Source organism: Crotalus tigris, unplaced genomic scaffold (genome assembly GCF_016545835.1).
Source record: "Crotalus tigris isolate CLP2741 ecotype Arizona unplaced genomic scaffold, ASM1654583v1 scf7180000024341.3516292, whole genome shotgun sequence".
In the NCBI taxonomy this organism is placed as follows: domain Eukaryota; kingdom Metazoa; phylum Chordata; class Lepidosauria; order Squamata; family Viperidae; genus Crotalus; species Crotalus tigris.
Genome location: NW_024100511.1, coordinates 2905657 through 2927779, shown reverse-complemented (window position 1 = coordinate 2927779; position 22123 = coordinate 2905657). Strand labels below are relative to the sequence as shown.

At 46.3% G+C, this 22123-nt stretch overlaps 1 protein-coding gene across 8 annotated transcripts in view; it reads right to left on the bottom strand.

Annotated features, from left to right (window-relative positions):
* Window positions 1–22123, bottom strand: part of PALLD (palladin, cytoskeletal associated protein) — a 524810-nt gene that overhangs the window by 67789 nt on the left and 434898 nt on the right. For 7 of the 8 annotated variants that reach the window (XM_039326459.1, XM_039326458.1, XM_039326460.1 and 4 more), the window contains one exon: window positions 18835–19521. The exons of the other annotated variant lie outside the window; for it this stretch is intronic. In XM_039326459.1, coding sequence (XP_039182393.1) covers window positions 18835–19521 — 687 coding nt within the window. The remainder of the gene's footprint in view (window positions 1–18834; window positions 19522–22123) is intronic. 8 annotated transcript variants of the gene reach the window in all.

Below are 22123 nucleotides of genomic sequence, written 5' to 3'. Positions count from 1 at the left end.
AGGATTATAGAAAATTACTAGAGAAAGTAAAATTTAGAAACATTATACACAATATTAGCATAAAACAAGAAAGGAGGAATTATTATATATGTCAAAGAAAAAATAAAATAAAATCAATATGCTTGGATGAAAAGGGGTGAATTTTAATGTTGGAAATAGTATTAGAGTAAAAACAGTAGATGCACTAAATAATAATTAACGTGAATCTTTTTTTAAAAAAATAAGGTACCGTATTTTCCGACTTTCTAAACCCTGAAAATCTTCTCAAAAGTCGGGGGTCATCTTATACACCGGAATATACGGGTAGCTGTTCTCTGAATTTAAAACCAATCTGCCCCCTAGTGGCCAGCTCTATTTTTTTTACAGAAATAAGCACTAACAGGACAAAGCATACATTTTTCTACATTGCCCATCACTTTATTCTTTTTCAGTAAAAGCAATTAAATAGTAGAAAACAGTAAGCTATATAAATTAAGGACATTACATCTACAAAAAAAAGAAACATTTGATTTACTTCTTATACCTATAGCAGCAGTCATGAATACATGGAAAAACTTTTTGATTCAGCAAATCACATTGATTAAGAAAGATACTGGTCAAAGGAAAAAGATCAAAGTGAAAATTAAGAAAATAGATGATGGGATCTACCAGAGAGAATATTTAAAAAAGAAACATTTATTTGAATATGGTTAAAGAAACAGAAAAGATTCTGAATACATATGTCATTCTAAGAGAGATGAATTCCTTAAATAATACTGTATGCTTTCCCCCCCCTTTTATTTTATTTCTTGATATAAGTAATATAATACTGCTGAAATGGCCTAGATGAAGGAAATGTTTTAGATAATTAAATGTGTCTGAATTTAGGGAAATTATAATGTATAAAAAAGAAAAAAATGTTTTGAATAAGACCTAAAGGATTAGATGACTAGGCACATTAAATGGAATATTTAAAGATTAAATATATTTTATCAAAATAATAAGAACTATATTATTTCAAGGTTTGCAAAGAAGACATTTTGGGGGAAAGGGGAAATCAACTAAATGTACTATGTGGATTATAGATTATAGAAACCAATTGTTAATGATTTTTCTTTACAAATGTAAACCCAGCAAACACACTGTTTACCAATTATTAAGTGATTTATATTTTAAAAAATCAATAAAATATATGGGGAAAAAATGCCAGCTGAGTTCAGGAAGCATTAGGGAAGCAGTGGTGGGCAACACTCGCTTTCTAGCAGCAAAGGAATGGAGCTCCTATTGTGCTCATCTATAAACAGAAATTCAATACTGTACTGTATTTTCTGGCGTATAAGACTTTCTAAACCCTGAAAATCTTCTCAAAAGTTGGGGGTCGTCTTATACGCCCAGTCGCCTTATACGCCGGAATATACGGTATATAAGAAGCTAATGGATTTGGACTATGAGAATATTTGTATGATCACCAGGCCTAGATGGAATCCTGGTCAAGTCTTATAAAAAATACGAGAGTTACTACAATGAATAATGTTGGAAATTTAAAATGAGATGTTGGTAGAGGCGATATGTGTATAATAATGTATAATAATATGAATTATTCCTAGTAAGTAGTAGAATATGAAAGAAGGAAAACGTAAATAAGAAACAATGGGGCAATAAGGACAAATATTTCAAAGAAGAATGAGGGGGGAAATGTAAATAATAGAAGAGTACTGTTACAAATTGCTGTTAACAAAAAAGGATATATTACGTGTGTATGTGTGTAATGTTTTGTTGTGTTTTGTTTTGTTGGTCTAAAATAAAAAAAAATTAAAAAAGGAAAATTTAAATGCTGTTTAAGATGCACACGGCTCGTTAAATGCACATGAGGTATCTCAGGGTGGGGAAGGCCATGGAGGGCCTGGTGATGGAACAGGCCCCAAAGGCCTCCTCGACCCACTAAGATACCTCATGCTTCCCCCTTCCTTCCTGCCGCACCAGACTCACCTTGCAAAATCTGTCTCCTTTCTGCCACAATTTCTTTCCCTTTGAGGGAGAGGAGAGTTGGCTTGGAAATGCTTTTCGCACTGACAATGGAAGCTCCTGGGTGCTGTAATATCATGTGAGTTCAAAAGAGATTGTGGTCCCCAGAAGCTTCCATTCTGGGGGGGGGAGTGTTCGCTTTGTTTGCTTGCCTATGGGGCAAAGTGTGGACTCGGAATCAGCCGGGCACAGGAACCAATGCCTGGGTGAAATTATTGGTCGCGTGTGCCGACCTTAATTTGAGGGTAGGAACGAAGCCTTCAACTAAGTGAGGAGTCGTGGGGCGAGTCACCATGCACCTGCATTCAAGCTGCTGGTGGCAGCCACCTGAGAGGCCACGATTTCCCTTCCCCAGCCAGCCAGCCAGCCCTCCCAACCTACTCCTTGCCTGACTGGCCAGTAGCCCAAATCCTGACCGCTCTTCTCCTTGTCGTCCTCCCAACTCAAGAGGTGGCAGCGGCTTGAGTTTCTCCACTCTGTCCTTAAGGAAGAAATTGGAGGGGCAGAGTAAGGTAGGATTGTTCTCAAGAAGACGTTGCTTGCTCCGTTTCCTTCCACTTAGATGGAGTGCAGAAATTCAAACCACTGCTGCTGCCGCTCAAACACTTTTCATTTGAATGGAGACCTTGGGGAGATGGGGAGCTCCTTCTGTGTATGAATGCACGCTTCAAAACTCAGCGAATTGCTGCATATCCAAGGCTCCGATACACCTTTTCTCTGAACAGAGAACTTGGGGAGATGGGCACTCCTTCTGTGTGCAAATGCAATGCTTGAAAACACAGCAAATTTGCTTCATTTTGAACAGCCCCATTTGCTCACAGACGGGGAAATCCAGTTTCTTCAAGGTCTCTCTTCCGATAAAAAGTTTATGTGCACCTATGTGGCCTTTGAAAATGAAGCTATTTGCTTTGTTTTGAACTGCCCCATTTGCTCACACAGGGAGAATCCAGTTTCCCCAAGGTCATTCTTCTGATAGAAGTTTATGAGTGGCAGCGGCTTGGGTTTCTTGGCTCTGAGTGGAAGAGAGCGGAGGCGCAGCAGTGGGATTGCTCTCAATAAGGCCAGTGCACATGAGCAAGCAGCGCATCTGGGTCTTATTGTTTGAGAGGAGTCCTGCTGCTGTGCCTCCACTTTCTTCCACTCGGACGGAGCTGAGAAACCCAAGCTGTTGCTGCCGCTTGAGTGAAGAGAACCTGGAGGAGGAGGAGAGTGGTGAGGATTTGTGCCAGCCAGCCGGCCAGGCAAGGCGTAGGTCGGGCGGGATGGGTGATTGGCTGGGGAGAGGGATCCAGCTGCTCACGTGGTTGTCACCGCTGCTGGCTTGGATGCGGGTGACAACCACATCCAAGATGCCTCCCCGCTCAGTTGAAGGTTTCGTTTCTGCCCTTAAACTAAGGCCGGTGCACACAAGTGAGCCGCTCAGCTGGGCCATGGACACTATCGGCCAACTCCGATTCCACGCTTTGCCCCACAGATGTGCAAACAAAGCAAACACCCCCCCCCCAAGAATGGAAGCTTCTGGGGGCTATGATCTCTTTCACAGAGAATGGGTTTTTGAAAGCGCACAATATTATGGCTCACAGGAGCTTCCACTGTTAGCATGAAAAGAAAGCTTTTACAAGCTTTTCTCCTCTCCCTCAACGGAAAGAAACTGCAGCAAGAGAGGAAACAGATTTTGCAAGGTAAGTGAGTCCGGCACGGCAGGAAGGGAGGGGGAAGCAGTTTTGAGGAGTGAGGGGGGAATAGAGCGAATGTTGCAGAGCCTCTACAGTCATTCATAAGGACAAACAACTGCATGGTGCTGCAATATTTGTAATTTTGGGACTTGCTCGTAAACACTAGGGGGCACTGATTGCATAACTTCGAATGAGTGTTAAGTAACTCGGGGATTACCTATATTAGGCATAAAAATATTCTTGTTCAAAACTGTATAAAATATATTCCTTTTCTCATGCCTCCTTGCAGTTAGTATCCATCTTTTTGAATCTTTTTTTAAAACAAATTTTATTGGTTTTTTAATTCTTAGAACAAAGTGCTCAAGACACACCATGGTGCTGGGGTAATCAAACATCCAGAAATAAAACCATATATGAATTACTCAAATTAATACATCAAATATTCCCTCTCTATTTCCCTCAAATAGCATAATATATTTAAAATAATCCATTTCTAATTTAAATTTCTATAAACCCTAAACCTGTTTTAAGAGCTTTGTAAATTTATAATTACCATAATCAAATTTAACTTTAAATAAACACATTATCAATTCAGGTATCCCTTCCAGATATATTCTAGTTCTTGAGCTCTTAAATCCTTAATTTTATCACAAGTCTCGTTTATTTTTTCTTCCACTACACACTATATCTCCTATATCTCCAGTTCGCAGCAACTCCGGTCATGTTTGGAGACAAGTCTTCACACTGGCTGGGTTTTCTTTGCCAATAGACCCCTTAGTGGGTCAAAAGTCGCCCTGGAGGGGTGACCACCGAGGAGGAGGCTTGCTGGTGACTGCGGGAGGGCGGCAGCTTCTCTCGTGGCTCCAGCTATCTCCTTAGAGCCAATGGAGCAAAAATCGTCCTACAAGATGGCCGATTACTCTGCTGCACGAGCTGAAAGTCAGAGCTACATCTAAGCATGATAGACCCACCATGGATGATCCGGGTGAGCCCCCTTCTGCTCCACTCTTCACCCTATTCTGTTTTTTTTGTTGTTGTTTTTTTGCTTGTAAAAGCTTTTGGAATTATTTCCCTGTCTTGAAAAAGCAGCTTTTGTATGCATGGGAAGAAAGGTACTGAACAAAAGGATAGAACAAAAATTTTTAAAGACTTCATCTATTCTCATTTACTGTGGGGTACAGAAAAAACTCTTTTCTAAGAGCTATACTATTATTTTACACTGGAAGATTATTTCTTTTTCCACCTTTTCATTTAAAAGATAGAAAAAAGGGGAAAATGGTGTCTGGAAAAGATTTTTTTAATCTACTGAGGACATCTAGTGGCGAAAAGTTAATATTGCAACTGCTGGTTATTTGGAGATGAGATGGACTTGACCTTCAAACTACTCTTGAAGAGAAAAGATAAGCTGATGCAGCTGTGGGAATTGTGGGGGTGGATATTGTTTAACTTTTATTAAATACAGCCTCCACTAAAAGAAAAAAGGGACTCTCTTCAATTACTATTAAAATGGATAAACCTCATTCACAATTAAACTGTAAACTTATATTGGAAAAGATTTATGAGGCTACTGAAGAAATATGTGCTACAATGAAAGAGATTACTACAGAATTAAGAGCCAGAAGCCTTACTCCAAACCTTCAAACTGACTTTCAGACTATATCTGACCATTCTATAAACCAAAACATACTAGAAGAGAAATAAATTGAGATTAAAGAGGAATTTATTTTACCTTACAAGCATTTCATCTATATTTCCGAGAATCAGAAAAATCAAAGACTGAGATTTGAACCTTTAAAGCAATGAGGCTTTAAGGATAAGAGAAATAGACACTCAATGCAGAGGACGGGATGCTTTTTACTGTCTCAAATGACACTACAAGCAACAAAAGAGAGACCTATCGGCTGAAAGGGAAGCTGTCAATGCTGCAAATACTGTATATTCTTGCTTTGACAATATGCAAAACTGTCTGGCATTTATTGGGTTAATACTTAGCTTAGACTGGGCGGGGGAAAAAGCCCGGGAAAGAAAGAGGAAGTAAACTTTTGACCTTCTCACTAATTGGATAATGTGACCTGTGACTGCATGAGAAGGGAGGGGTTTAGCAAGGAAAGCTTGATGCCAGCGAAAGGAAGTTCAGATTCTGGCATAAACCCGTCCATCATGGTGACCGGCAAAACTGTAGCTCTTGCAATAAATATTTTAGGAAACATTCCTGAAAGTTCTTTGAAGTGCTTCATTAGTCGGAACCTGTGACATCATGCCAGAATCCAACACTCTTTTCAAACGATCTACGTCCCGATCTCCAACAGCTGCCTCTATGCCTGAGAGAAGCTGGCAAAGTTTCAGGGGAGATCTCATTATGGAGAAAGAAAGATTGCCTGAAACCAGCCCCGTAGCTGCAACAGTTTCCCCGGGGGGGGGAAAGTGACAGCCAGCAAGCCGGGGGAGAGAGAAATTTGGCAGATTTCCCAGCTGAGAGCGAAGACTTCAAAAGCAGAATGGACAGATAACACAGTTATGGGTGAGTCGTTGGAAAGATTTCAAAACTTAGAAATGAGAAACAGAAAACAGTTCCTACAAAGTGAAGCCTGTCAGACCCTGCATTTGCCAGTCAGAGACCCCAACCCTGAAGAGAGGGTGAGTTCCAGTCTGAGGCATCTGCAGCAATGGGTAGATGGGTTTCCCCAGCAGATGAATGATCAGCAGCAGCAGAGGGCACCACCACCCCCTGCAGTCCAACAACAGAGAAGACCACTACAACCCCCACTTGTGCAGCCATCATTGGGAGATCTACAGCAGCAGGGGGTACCATCCAACCCCGCTGGCCAGCAGCAGAGGGCCCAGCAGCCATGGAACCAGCCCCAGTGGGGGCCACAGCAGCCTGTGTTCGCACCACCCTTCAATGCAACGTTCGATGGGGACCCAGAGAAGCTGATTTTTTTCCTCAACCAAGTGCATTCTCATTTAAATCGCTGGGCCTATCTCTATCCGGAACCAGGGGCCATGGTTGACGTCATTGCGGCCAACCTGGAGGGAGAAGCATCTGAATGGCTGAACAATCTATATAGCGAGCAAGCCCTCGAATTGGAGGATCCCCATCTCTTTCTCTTAGGACTGAGAGAACGATTTGAAGACCCATCCATCGGCCTCAAAGCAGCAGGACAAATTCACAAAATAAAACAAGCAGGGAGGCCTGCCCTGGAGTACGTGCGAGAGTTCCGCAAGATGGCAGGTCGAATAGAGGGGTGGCCTGAGCAGTCCCTCATCCATCACTTCATCGAGGGATTAGATGATCACCTCTCCCAGGCTTGCATCTATCGAGAAGTACCTGATCGGCTGCAGGAGTGGTACCAGACGGCCGTGAAGCTGGATGTTAAGCTCTCTCGCTATAAAAAGCCTCCCCCACAGGAACCCGAACAGCAACCAGAGCTACCTGAACAGCAATCACCCCCACGAAAGCCTTCAATTACTGCAAGGGCTGAGAGACCCAGGCCACCTGCACGCCCTTCCTTCGAGTGTTTCCGGTGTGGACAAGGAGGACACCGAGCGGCCACCTGTCCAGTCCCCTACCCTCGACTGCAGAGCAAGCCAGGACCGGCGATGCAAAAGAAACCTGCTCAGCGGCTAACAAGAGAAAAATCCAATCGACTCACGCAAGAACCAGTTGCCCAGGTTACACCCCACACACAGGAGGATGCCAAGACTCCAGGTGGACCTGCCCCTGCTCTTCCCTTCTTTGATAGCGACGATGAAGGAGAAAACGACCCAATGGTGAGTCAACAAATCCTGCCTTTTTCACTGCCCGCCAAACTTATAATCCCTAAGTCTGGGGCACAAATAGACTTAAACGTACTAATTGATTCGGGATGTACCCGCTGCATTATTAGTCTGGCGTTTGCCATGAAAATGGGCATAAGGGCAAAACAGCTCTCCAAACCCATGAGATTTGAGCAAGCCGATGGCTCCCTGATGGGAGGGACTCTTATTACACAATTAACTGAGCCTTTACGCCTAGAAATAGGTGCACACTGGGAGTTTATTCGTTTCCTGGTGGCTCCAAAGATGACCGAGGCAGTGATCCTAGGACTAGCCTGGTTGGACAAATGGAAGCCATTTATCTGGTGGGAGAAAGGAATGAGAATTGTGAGACTACCTATAGGCCCTGATCCCCCCATTGATTCAACAGATGTTACCGGGCATCTTAGGCCACCCAATGAGCGAGCGCACATGGCCGCCTCACTGACCCCAGGTGAACCAGTCATCCCCAAAGAATACTTGGACCTGGCGGAGGTGTTCAGTGAAAAAGAATGTGATGCCCTACCCCCTCACAGACCCAATGACTGCTCCATCGAACTGGTGCCAGGAGCCAAACTCCCGCGTCCGAGGATGTATGCTATGTCCCCCCTCGAAATGGAGGAGATGCAGCGATATGTGAACAAGAACCTAACGAGGGGGTTTATTGAACGGGCCAAATCTTCCGTGGGACCCCTGTGTTGTTCAAAGAGAAAAAAGATGGGTCTCTTCGTCTCTGCGTAGACTACAAGGGACTCAGTGCTGTAAGTGTGGAAAATAAATACCCCCTCCCCCTCCTAAAGGATTTATTGACCCACCTGGCTAAGGGGAGTGTCTTCACTAAGTTAGACCTAAGAGAGGCATACTACCAGGTGAGAATAAGAGAGGGAGATGAGTGGAAAACTGCCTTCAACTGCCCTATGGGGAGCTATCAGTTCAAAGTCATGCCATTTGGACTACAGGGGGCCCCAGCTGTATTTATGCAGTTGATTAATGAGGTTCTACATGATCACTTGTACAAAGGCGTTTTGGTGTATCTTGATGATATCCTGATATACAGCACAAACATGACTGATCACATAAAGCTAGTGAGAGAAGTGTTAAAGAAACTATTGAATGCCAAGCTTTATGTCAAATTGTCAAAATGTGAATTTCACCAAACCCAATTAGACTATCTTGGCTACCGAATTTCCAATGAGGGTATTGAAATGGATCCGGCCAAGGTGAAAACTATAATCGAATGGCAGCCCCCAAGGACTCGCAAACAGCTCCAGAGCTTTCTGGGTTTTGCCAACTTTTATCGTCAATTCATCCCTTCTTTTGCCGAGATTGCCCTTCCTCTTACAGAACTACTCAAAACAGGCAAAGGAGGAGGGAAGCCATGACCGGGCCAACCACTAGCATGGACAATGAGCTGTCAAACAGCTTTTGAGAATTTAAAGAGACTATTTGCTGCTGAACCGGTTCTAAAGCACCCCTGCCCAGGGGAACCCTTTGTGATTCAAGCCGATGCCAGCGATGTGGCGGTTGGAGCAGTGTTACTTCAAAAGAACAAAAATGGAATCCTGCAACCCTGTGCCTACACCTCTAAGAAATTCACTGAGAGCGAGCAAAGATGGGCAATCTGGGAGAAAGAGGCCTTCGCGATTAGGTGGGCGCTATTGAACTGGTGACACTATCTAGAAGGGAGCAAGGTGCAATTTGAGGTATGGACAGATCACAAGAACCTAGAGGCACTGAAAACTCCTCGCAAATTGTCACCAAAGCAAGTACGGTGGGCACAGTACTTTAACCGCTTCAACTTCACTCTAAAGTACATACCAGGAGGAAAGAACTTTCTAGCTGATGCGCTATCCCGGTTACCCCAATACAAAAGTGAACGAGAGCAGGTTAATGAGGCAATTATTCCCAATCCACAAACTGTCACTCAACTTACACCTCGCAGGGTCCCCAATCCTGATGACCCTGGAGTGAAGAAAATAAAACGAGAGCTCCTCACTGACCAATGGTTCAAAGATAATCAAGCGTCCCTAACATGCAGGGATGGCTTGGCTTACAAAGGAGGGAAGTTATATTTGCCAGAAGCACTCCGTCTAAATGCTCTCAACCACAGCCACGATGTAAAGCAGGCTGGACACTTTGGATATTTGAAAACCCTACACCTCACCCGCCGGCAATTCTGGTGGCCGGGGCTGAAAAAGGATGTGGAAAACTATGTAAAAAGTTGTACTGTATGTGCCACAATGAAAAGAATCCCGGGGAAAACTCCTGGGTTACTGCAACCCGTGGCAGACCCTTCTCAACCCTGGGAAGAAATAGCTATGGACTTTATAGTGGACCTACCTGAAAGTAAGGGAAACACTGTCATCTGGACTGTGATAGGCCTGTTCTCGAAACAGGCTCATTTCATCGCCTGCAAAGGACTCCCATCCGCCCAACGCCTGGCCAAATTGTTCCTGAAACATATCTACCGGCTGCATGGTGCCCCTAAGCGAATAATCTCAGACAGGGGGGTGCAATTCACAGTGAAGTTTTGGAGAAATTTCCTTACATTGATTGGATCATCTCAAGGGTTATCATCTGCTTTTCATCCAGCCACCAATGGGGCCATTGAAGCTGCTAACAAAATGGTGGAGCAATATCTTAGGTGCTACGTTTCTTACCAACAGACGAACTGGACTGATCTCCTCCCTTTTGCGGAGGTGGCATAAAATAATTCCGTGCACAGCAGCACCGGCTACACGCCTTTCAAAGTAGCCACAGGGAAAGAATTCAACCCAATACCTGAATATCCTCAGTTGCCCTCCGTTTCACAGACACTTGATCAATGGGTGAGAGGATGGGAAGAAGTTTGGAAAAACACAAAAACTGCTTTAAAAAAGACTTTTGAAACCTATAAAAAGCAGGCTGATAAAAAGAGGGCTCCCCAAAGAACATTCCAAGTTGGGGAAAAGGTCTATCTGTCAACTAAATATCTACGCCTCAAATTGCCCAGCAAGAAATTGGGACCAAAATTCTTGGGGCCTTTCCCCATAGTAAAGGTCATCAACCCAGTCACAGTACAACTAAAACTCCCTAAACTGTTAGGGAAAATTCACCCAGTTTTCCATTGTAGTTTGTTGAAGCCTTATCGGGGCTCCACTTTGAGACCTCCTCCAAAGAAGGCACCTGGACCCCTCGTAGTGGCAGGGCAGACCCACTATGAAGTGAAACGTATTCTTGACTCCAGAATCTTTAGAGGGAAATTACAGTACTTAGTACAATGGAAGGGATACCCATTGTCTGAAGCCACCTGGGTGAAATCTAGTGAAGTGAATGCTGACAGATTGATCGAAAAGTTTCATGTGAAACACCCCAGCAAACCGAAAGATAACCCTTAACATATGCTTTTGTTTCCTTACAGGATCTGTCCTTCTTGTAAGGGGGGGCCAGATGTCAATGCTGCAAATACTGTATATTCTTGCTTTGACAATATGCAAAACTGTCTGGCATTTATTGGGTTAATACTTAGCTTAGACTGGGCGGGGGAAAAAGCCCGGGAAAGAAAGAGGAAGTAAACTTTTGACCTTCTCACTAATTGGATAATGTGACCTGTGACTGCATGAGAAGGGGCGTTGTCTTACCTGAACGCCTTTTCTCAGCAGGATGATGTAGAGTCCAAATGGATGGGTTCTATGACGGCCTTCCTGCCTGGCAGACTGGGTAAAAACTTCGGCCACACCCCTTCCTTTGGGCGTGACCCCAGTTTTGACTTAGGCGAGAAACTTTGTTGGAATTAACCTTGCAGCTCTTTATTATATCTTTATTATAACCCTGCCTAGACCTATCCTCTGGGTGGGCTTGGACTCTACATCATCCTGCTGAGAAAAGGCGTTCAGGTAAGACAACGCCCCTTCTCCAGCAGGATGGCTGTAGAGTCCAAATGGATGGGACATACCAAAGCCCTCATGTCCCCCTGGGAGGGAATGTCTAGGCTACCGAACTCTGAGCAGATACGACTTGTTGAAGAACTCTTCTGCCAAAAGCCGCGTCTGCTGCTGCTAGGGAGTCTAAACGGTAATGTCGAATAAAAACCGAAGGTGAGGACCAGGTTGCGGCCCTGCAAATCTCTTCCACCGGAGCTTGCGTTAGCCACGCCGCAGATGTAGCTGCGCTCCGAGTTGAGTGAGCAGTCACCTGAGTGGGTGCTGGCAAATCCTGTGAGACGTAGGCCTGCGCTATGCAGGCTCTGATCCACCTGCCTATGGTGGAAGGAGATACCTTCTTTCCCATAGTTGCTGGTTGAAAGGACACAAATAATGCTTCAGTCTTTCGGAAAGCCGAGGTGCGTTTCACGTAGAAACACAGCGCTCTCCGCACGTCCAGCTTGTGCCATCTGTGTTCTAGTCTATGTTTGGGTCTTGGACAGAAATCAGGAAGCGAAAGTTCCTGAGATCTGTGAAAGATGCTATTTACCTTCGGAATGAAGGTCGGGTCTGGTCTAAGAACGACCCTGTCTTTGAAAAAGGTACACAGATCCTTCCTTACTGACAGTGCTGCTAGTTCTGAGATTCTTCTTGCTGAAGTAATTGCCACAAGGAAAGCTACCTTCAGTGATAGGTGATGGAGTGAGCATGTTTCAAGAGGTTCGAAGGGTGCTGATGTCAAGGCTAGAAGGACCTTAGGCAGGTTCCAGGACGGGTACCTGTGTATGACTGGGGGCTTTGTGTTAGATGCCCCTTTTAAAAAGGCATTAATAGCTGGATGCTGTGCTAGGGAAGTTAAGTTGTCGCAGGAGAGTACAGTTGAGAGGGCCGATATCTGTCTGCGGATAGTATTGACTGACAGGCCCTTATTAAGACCCTCCAGTAGGTAATCTAGGATATTGGGAATAGATACTGCGGTCGGGTCTAGGTGAAGCGAAGCGCACCACCTACAAAATCCCTTCCACGTAGCGTCATAAATCCTATTAGTGGACGCTCTTCGTGATGCCTGTATGATCGATATCACCCCTGCAGAATAAGATTGTTTAGTTAAGCTTTGCCGCTCAAATGCCAAGCGGCTAGTTGTAGCCACTGGGGATCTGGGTGTACAAGCTTGCCCTGACTGAGTTTTACCTTGTCCGGGGGGATCCTCCACGGAGGTGATATCGAAAGGTCCACGAGGTCGGCAAACCACGGGCGCCGTGGCCAGTGAGGGGCAATGCAGACCATTTCTGCGCCCTCCAGGATCATCTTGCGTATGGTTGCCGGTATTAATGGCAGTGGTGGGAAGGCGTACAGGAGTTGCGCCGGCCACCGGCACCTGAGAGCATCCGTTCCCTCCGATCCCGGGGACGGGAATCTGGAGAAGAACCTGGGGAGCTGTGTGTTCTTGTGGTTGGCAAATAGATCTAGGTGCGGTTGTCCGAACCTCCGGGAGATCTCCTCGAAGAGAGCCGGGTCCAGACGCCATTCCGACTGGTCCACCTTGGCTCTGCTCAGGGAGTCTGCCTGGGTGTTTGTCTCCCCTGAGATGTGTTCCGCTCTGATGGAACTCACATTGGCTTCTGCCCACCGAGCCAGAGCCAATGCTTCCTTCATTAGTTCCACTGATTTCGTTCCTCCCTCCTTGTTTACATGCGCCTTGGCTGCTACATTGTCTGTAAGCACGAGGACGTGCCTCCTCGTTACTAGGTGTGAGAAATGACGGAGGGCCAGGTGTATGGCCCGGAGCTCTAGCCAGTTGATGCTGTGTGACAGGTCCTTCTGACCCCACTGGCCCTGTGCTATCTGGGTCCCCAGATGGGCTCCCCATCCGAACAGGCTCGCATCTGACGTGAGCGTGACCCTGTTCGGTTCCCTGAATATGCTCCCCTTGAGTGTCATGGGGGATAGCCACCATTTTAGTGATTTCATCACCTGTGCTGGTACCGGCACTCTCCTGCTGGAGGTGCTGAGGTTCCTCCTCTGGTAGGGTAGGAGGAACCACTGCAACTCCCTCGAGTGGAGCCTTGCCCATGGGATGATGCCCATGCAAGATATCATCTTCCCCAGGAGCTTCGAGAGTTGTAGCAAGGGCACTCTCCTGATCTTTTGAATTTGGTGGATAAGCTTGGATATGCTGATCAGTCGCTCCTGGGAAAGGAATACCCTGCACCTTGACGTGTCTATCACCGCGCCCAGGTGTTGCAGTCTCCTTGAGGGAATGAGGTGGCTCTTGTTTAGATTGACCGAGAATCCGTGCCCCTGTAGGGTTCGGATCGTGGTCTTGAGATCTGCCCTTGCTTGTTCCTGAGATCTGGACTGAATCAAGATGTCGTCCAGATAAAACTGTACGCGAACCGGCATCAGCCTGAGATGGGCTGCTATTACAGCTAGGATTTTGGTAAATACCCTTGGTGCTGAAGATAGTCCGAAGGGTAAGGCCCTGTATTGGTAATGCCGGCCCGCGTAGGTAAATCTGAGGAATTTCCGGTAGCTGGGATGGATGGGAATGTGTAGGTACGCCTCTGTGAGATCTATTGAGGATAATAGATCGTCTTCCCTGACGCTGGCTAGGATGGACTTCAATGAGTGCATCTTGAACTTCCTGTACTTTATGAAATGATTCAGGCCCTTCAGGTCCAATATTGCTCTCCACCCTCCTGATGTCTTTGGAATAACGAAGAGGATGGAATAAAATCCTCTTCCCTCCTCTTCCTTTGGTACCCTCTCTATGGCTTGAATTGACAGGAGGTGAGCTATGGCCGAAGTTATCAGCCTCGTCTTGTGTACCTTTCTGGAGATGGGGCATCTGATGAACCGGCTTGGTGGGGGAGAACAAAAGTCTAAGGTCAGGCCATGCCTGATCGTTTCCAAGACCCAGGCGTCGGTGGTGGTCTGCTCCCAGACCTCGATGAAGTTTCCTAACCGACCCCCGATGGGAGTGTCCTGTTTGGCGTCACTTGGTACGCTTAAAGGATCTGCCTCCCGCTCCCCTATATGGGCGTCTGGACTGGAACTGGCCTCTGGCTCCCGGGCTTTGGCGATCCTGGGTTCGATCCTGTCTCGGATAGAAGGATCGTGAGCCTCTGGGCCAGTCCCAGGATTGCCCTGATCGAAAGGGCTGTCTCCATTCCCAGGGGCTTCCTGGGCGGGAGCCCTGTCTCCGGAAGTCCTGACTGCCTCTCCTGTCTAACTTCTTTGATGGATGCACTAGGATTTTTTTCTTGTCTCTGCCTTCGCTGACGTGTGGGTCCAGAATGGAACCAAACAGGGCTTCTCCACTGTATTTGGACGTCGAAAGACGCCATTTGGACCTCAGGTCTGTCTTCCAATTTTTGAGCCACAGTAGCCTTCGCGAGGCCACTGTGGCCGCAATGGACCTTGCCGCATACTTTGTTGCGTACAGTGAAGCGTCAGACACGAATTGAGAGGCCGCGAGGAGCTTGGCCAATGTTTGGTGTACTCTGACCTGGTCTGGAGGCACCGTGCCTTGCAGTTCCCTCAGCCACATGATACTGGCCCTCGCGAAGAATGATGATGAAGTGGCTGCTCTGGCCGCCCAGGCTGCAGCCATATGGGAACGCCGGAGGGAGTGTTCAAATTTCTTCTCCTCAGGTCTCAAGACCTCCGCCATGTCTCCTGGAATCGCGGAGGTAGAAAATAATGAGATCAAGGGGTTATCTACAGTGGGAACCTCTAACATGTTAGAGAAGGAGGGAGATAGGTTGAAAAGCTTTCTTTCCGCGCTGTTAGGTGCCGGTGGGCTCGCAAGTGAGGACCATTGTTCCTCCAGCGTGGTCATAAAGACCTCCGCACATGGGATGTACTTATCCTGTGGAACCTTTTTGGCAAATAGAGGATTGGCCTCCTTGCTTGTTGAGGGCTTCTCATCCTGTACTGATGTTAGGTTGACTGTGGAAACTGCCTTTATCAGGAGTGATTTTAGGAGCGCTGGGTTAAAGAGGCCAGAGCTTGTCGCCTGCTCAGGTGCGGTCTCCTCGTCCTCCGAGAGGGGCATGTCTGACATGTCCAGGTCTACTGAGTCACCCTCTCCCAGTTGAGAGGAAGTTTCAGAGATGCTGGTAGGGGGCGGCCTAGCCCGTCCCTTACGGGGTGTGTGAAAGGCCACCTGCCCCTTAGAAGCCATGAACTGGGAGAATGCATCCTGCATGAATGCATGAAATTGTGCCGACCATATGTTCTCCTGCGCCTTGTCGTTGGGGTGAGGCGCTGGAGTGTGGTCGGGTGAAGAAGCTGGTGAGGAGGGATTGGAGGAATCTAACTGTTCAGTTTCCCCAGGAGGAGACCAAGTCTTGAGCACTTCCTCGGCAGTAGGTTCTGTGCTGGGTGCCACCCCTGGGACAGGGGAAACCAAATTTGTCCCATTGACATTGGTTCTCTGTGCTCTGCTAATTTGCCTTTCTAAAGCCAAATGTCTCCTCAAAGCCTCTCGCTCAGCCGTTTTGGACTGTCCCTTCTGAGAAAGGTGCTTTGTTTTAGCCTTTCTTCTTCCCCCCCACCTCTGATTCAGAAGATCTGCGTTTTTGTTGTTGCTGTGGGGGGGACAATTGAGGGACCTGTGTGACTGAATACGAGACATTGTCTGCCATTGTGCCAGACACCCCGAGTAGGCAATGCCTGGAATGGGGGGAATGAGATACGCAGATCAGATGCAGATGCTTGGGGCTGTGCCCTCTTCTGCCTATACAAACAATGGCCGGACAGACAGGAATCTTTGGACAGAAGATCCTGCAAGGCAGTGACTAAAGGTCACTATAGGAACAGTTAGGAAAAGAAAAAATATTCCTCCTCACCTCCTCACCTAGTCCAGACAAAAGTACAGTTTATATCTCTCTCTCCCCCGGTCTGTGGCTGTGGTAGCAGACCACGCTCAGAACTGATAGAGGTTCTAATCTTTTATTCCTCTTCCTTCCTCTTGCCCAAGTGTCTTAATGTAAAGGAAAAAAGCGGCGGCTAAACTGCTCGTTTAAAATGGCGAATGGGAGGAAGCCCCGCCTCCCAATAGTAGCCGGATGAGCCACGAGGCTCCAACAATGGCGGGTCTTTAATAGCCAGCAATAGGGTAATTAACCGGCTTGAATGGCTCTTTTGTCCTTAAGGGGGCTGTGCCTCTCCGCTGGGGGAGAAAAAACGGCGCTGAGGCTCTGCCGGTCGGTTTGGGCGCGCTGCGCTTCTCGCGCCGCTCAGCTGATCAGCGCTCTGTTTTCCCGCGCCGCTCAGCTGTTTGGCGCTGAACGGCGCCTCAGCTCCTCCGCCGGACCGAGTGGCCTCCGTGCCACTCAGCTGCCCGGCGGGTGGTCCGGGAAATGTCCCCGCGCCAAACAGCTGTTTGGCGGGTCGGGGATCCGCGGAAGATCCACTGACCGGCCCGAGCCCCCCTGGCTAACCGCCCTGGCGATCTCTCACCACTCCGACGATCCTGGCTGGGAGTCCGTCGGTGTTCTATTCCTCTGCCCGGGATCCCTGCCTGCTGCAAAAAAGGGGATATTCTTTTCTTTGTGAAAACTCTTCTTTCCTAAGAGCTGCTTCTCGCACTTCTACCAGGCTTCGAGACTGAGTCAAAACTGGGGTCACGCCCAAAGGAAGGGGTGTGGCCGAAGTTTTTACCCAGTCTGCCAGGCAGGAAGGCCGTCATAGAACCCATCCATTTGGACTCTACAGCCATCCTGCTGGAGAAGGGAGGGGTTTAGCAAGGAAAGCTTGATGCCAGCGAAAGGAAGTTCAGATTCTGGCATAAACCCGTCCATCATGGTGACCGGCAAAACTGTAGCTCTTGTGACAGAAGCTTTGTTATGAAAACCTGCCTGGCACAAAAAGAAGGCCAGAATAAGACTGAAAAGAGAAATTTAAAATTATATATAATGGATCAAAGGCACTGTAGAATTATGGACTGATTTAAGGATTAAGATTTAGAGTTAGAAGTAAGAGAAAAATGGGTGATTATTAGAATATGTATCTTAAATAAATTATGAATGTATTTTTGGGAATAATAGGTTACTTGTATGAAAACTACTATGTAATGGAATGAAGAAAATTGAAGAGGCGTTTTAGATCTGGATTGACTCAATAATTAATCGAGTATGTTAATTTAGTAAGATGATGTTTTTGTCTGATAATATAGATGTTATTAGGTATGATAATTAACTGGATGAAATTTGAATCTTGTCCAATTGACTGAAATGATTTAAGGTTTGATATTATCTTGTTATCTAAAAGAGACTGATTGATTGATAGATTAGATATGTATAGGGTAGACTAATATTTTATTTTTGAATCTTAATAGTAATATGGAGAAGACCACAGAATAAATGGAAGTAAACAGAGTTTTGTTTTGTTTTTTTTAAAAAACAACTGAGGACTTTTGTAAGAGAGAAGAGACCTTTTTGGTTATACTGCAAGGAATTACTTTTCTTGCTCTCTTTTAATTAAAAAAGAATTTAAATAAATTTCAAATAATTAAAATGAAGTAACCTAAAAACCAAAATCATCTTAACATGAATAAGTCATAAAATGTTAGTCAATGTATAACATGAGGATCTTTAAGGTGATAGGGAAATATGGGAGATAGATTTAGGAATAACTTTAGCAGTAGAGAAATACAACAAACTAAGGTAAATGTTTCTATGTAGATCTATTCTGCCAAAGGATTTGTACTGAAAATAATTTATATATGGCATAGTATTCCAGTTAGTTTATCATATATGTAAGGACTTTTTGAAAAAGGGGGTTTCAAGGAATGAGGCTGAATTATTCATCATCAAAGGGCTCAGTTCGCAATAATAAACATTTCTGTCCCCTTCAAATGAAACTTGCATATAGATTCCTGATGCACAAGATACAGAATATTAAATTATTAGAAACCTTGACTATTACATTTTGCATAATGGAAAATGAGATAAAATCAGAAAAGTATCAATTTTTATCAATGTTGTAAATCAAACAAACAACAGAATTTTCCTAATAAAAAGTTATGAAAAACATTTCTCATTCTTCTACAGTAAAAAATATAGTTATTTAGATTTTGTACAGTGAGGGGAAAATATTTGATCCCCTGCTGATTTTGTACATTTGCTCACTGACAAAGAAATGATGTCTATAATTTTAATGGTAGGTTTAACAGTGAGAGACAGAATAACAACAAAAAAATCCAGAAAAACACATTTCAAAAAAGTTATAAATGATTTGTATTTTAATGAGTGAAATAAGTTAAAATAAACCTATTGTTAAAATTATAGATTGATCATTTCTTTGTCAGTAGGCAAATGTACAAAATCAGCAGGGGATCAAATAATTTCCCCCCCCCTCACTGTACATACAATGAATTCATGCCTATCAAAATTAAGAATAAATAAATAAAAAACTATTTTTTGAGAAGTTCATCAAATGTTCATACTTACGGTGGTGTAACACTTTTGGGAAGTCCTAGTGCATTAACCGAAATTGGAGGTGGCTGAGATGGTAGCATGGAGCTGAGGAAGGCTGCTGGAGACTGACTAGAGCTGGATAATCTGGGTGTTGGAGAAAAACTGTGAGAAGGCGAGGGGACAGAAGCTGGGAGAGGAGGTGGAGGTGGTGGCAGTGGAAAGGAATCTGCCACTAAAAAAGTAGATGTAGGACTAAAAACAGGGGGAGGGGGAGGGGGAGGAGGTGGGGAAGGAGACCACGGATACTCTTCCTCAGGAGCAAAAGTCTGAGAGAAAGAGGGGACAGATGTTTTACCAAACTGCTTCTCAGAAGCAGTTGGAGACATTGGGGATGGGAGACTAGATGTGGAAGAGCCAGGTGATGGTGTTACATAGCTTGAAGCAGGGCTAATATTTTGTGCAGCAATAAATTGTTTAGGACGGGCATAGTTGAAAGAACTGGATGTCTGCATGGCAGGAGCAGAATGAGAATTCAAAATACTCATTTGCACAGGAGAAGGAGAATGGCTGGACTCAAGTTCTTGGAATGAAGATAGAGGGAGAAAAGTTGGGGACAAGGGAAGATTCTGGAGGAAACCAGCTTGCTTCTGATGACACCACTGGTCTGCTTCTTTTTCCAGCCGGATTTGGTTCTGTAGCTGCTGAATTCTTAAAGGATCCCTATATTAATAAAAGGAAAAAATAAAGAGCACACTGTTTATGAGAAAAAAAAAATCTGGAGGAGGTTAATGAATAGATATGCAATTTTTGTCTTATATAGACACTTAAAAAGTCATAATTTTATGAAATATACAATATATAAATATAATTAGTAAACTGGAAGTAGAACATAGATTTGGGCTGCTTCTTAAGTTTTTTCACATATGTCCCAGCAGACTATGAGAAAGTACATGTCAAAAGTAAAATGTCAATCTACCATAGAATGTTTTTATTTTTTCTTTAAAGAACAGTTTTATAGCTGCCATTTAAACAAGGGATAGAATTTTGAATAAAACCATCGAAGATTTAAAAACAAACATCAAGTGGTACTTTTCATAACAGTAATGGTGTTTTACTAGTATACATTATCTTAAATGACTTTCCATATTAAAAATGAAATAAAACACTAAAAAAAATGCCTGCATATACTTGAACCTAATTAGGTTGTTTTAATGGGTAGATTTAGCTTTAACAAGCACAGAAATGTGGATTTTTTTTAAAAAAGAAAACATTTGTATCCCTTGTTTTTGGTTTATTTCTTTGTGGACATTTAGATTCAGAAAATATTCTAAGCCAAGAATCTGGCTGCTTGGGATTTTCTGATACTTTTGCTTCTATAATGAAATAATATATTTATAATTTGTTTTTAGAGATGAGCATAGCCCATTTAAGTGTTTTCTATGCACAGTGGCCTCTAATACAGGGCTTTTCAACCGGTGATACGCGTACCACTAGTGGTACGTGACCACCTGGCTGGTGGTACGCGGCGTCACCTTCCTCCCCCTGCGGCATCGGCTTCCTACCCCCCTCCTTCCCAGCTCGCTTGTTGAAATTGAAAACATGCTGCTTGGCAATGGCCTGCAGGAACCCTACTGAGGGCACGCAAGGAGCGCAGGCGCAGAGTGAGGCCCCGCCCTCCCCAGAGACTCGTGCAGGATCCATGTCGCCCTTGCCCCCCTTCTTCAGAAGCAAGCGTGAGCCTGAAGTGGACAGAGCTATCCACTCGCAGGTAGGTGTTTGAGACCGCTCGTGTCGCAGCCGAGTGCCAACCTCACAACCGCGCCCCTCCTTCTTTTCCCCCTTCTCTCTCTTTCTCTGTTGCAGCCTCACTCTCTTCCATTTTCTTTTCCTCTTCCCCCCCTTCCCGCGAGCTTGCGATACCCCTCATGGCCCTCACGTTGCCTCCCGGGGCTCAAGTCTTTTCCCCCTCTCCTCTTCCCGAGGTGCCCGGCTTTACGGAGGAGAAAGCAAAGCGGCCAAATAGCGTGTGCCCTCCTGGAGGAGTCATCCCACAGCAGTAGGTGGGAATCAAGGCCGTTTGTTTTGCTGATGTTGATCAGAACAGTGACTCGGGGTCCAGCCATGGGCAGGGGGGCTGCTCCCTTGCTCCGGGCTCGCTGAGCTTAGCTCTGCGCTCCCCACTCCCAATACCGATTGAAGTAGCCACCCCTCAAACACCCCCCCCACCCGGCACTCATTGGCCACTATGCGCTGCCTGTCGTGCGCAGCGTGGTCTCATGGGGCCGCGGCAGCGGTAGCTCGAGGTGATTGCCAGCGCCTCATTGGTTCAGGCCAGCCACCCATGATGGGCATCTGATGGTGACTCAGGGGATTGCTGTGGGCGGGGGCTGCTCCCTTGCTCCGGGCTTGCTGAGCTCCGATACCGATTGAACATTCCAATGCCCGCACGGTGGGAAACCAATCTAGGCACCACAGAAGCCACAAGCTGTGGAGGATCCCTGCCGCCGCCGAAGCCGGCTACAACGGAGCGCCAGCCAGCTGCTTCAACCAGGCACTGGCGGCCTCGGGATGCCCTGCCCATCGGTGACGTTGCCGAACCATGTTCCGTGACACCAGGGAATCCCCGTCCCGCCAGAGCCGGCCACAATGGAGCGCCGGCCAGCTGCTCTAACCAGGCTCCGGCGGGCCATCCTAGTCCCACACGCTGCCTGGTAGGCTGCCGTCAGGTGTTCTTCCTGCGTGGTGTCGCACTCAGTAGCCACCTCTCAAGCACCACCCCCACCCGGCATTCATTGGCCATTATACACTGCCTGTCTCATCGGGCTGCGGTGGCAGCTCGAGGCGATTGCTGGCGCCTCGGCTCAGGCCAGCTGCCCATCAGAATCTACGTCCCACGATTGCTTGGCTCCCTCATCGTGTCCCTCTCCCACAGAAAGGGCATGGCTCTTCATGCAGGCTTGCCCCCTTGCGGGACTCCTGATCCCGGTGCTACTGTAGGCCCCACTGGCTGGGAAGATGCGTCGGAGTCCCAGTTGCCAGGAAGGCGATTGGCTCGCTCCTCTCCCATCGCCCGCTCTGCCTGGGTGATGGGAGAGGTGACTGCTTCAAGGACACACGGGCAGCCCTCGGTCACTCCCCTCCCCAACTCCAAATCGATCCCCGAACGGAGAGAGAGAGGGAGGGAGGGAAGGAGGGAGGGAAAGAAAGAGGGAGAGAAAGAGAGGAAGAAAGAGAGAGGGAGAGAGAGGAAGGGAGAGAAAGAGAGGGAGGGAGGGAGGGAGAGAGAGAAAGAGAGGGAGAGAGAAAGAGGGAGAAAGAGAGG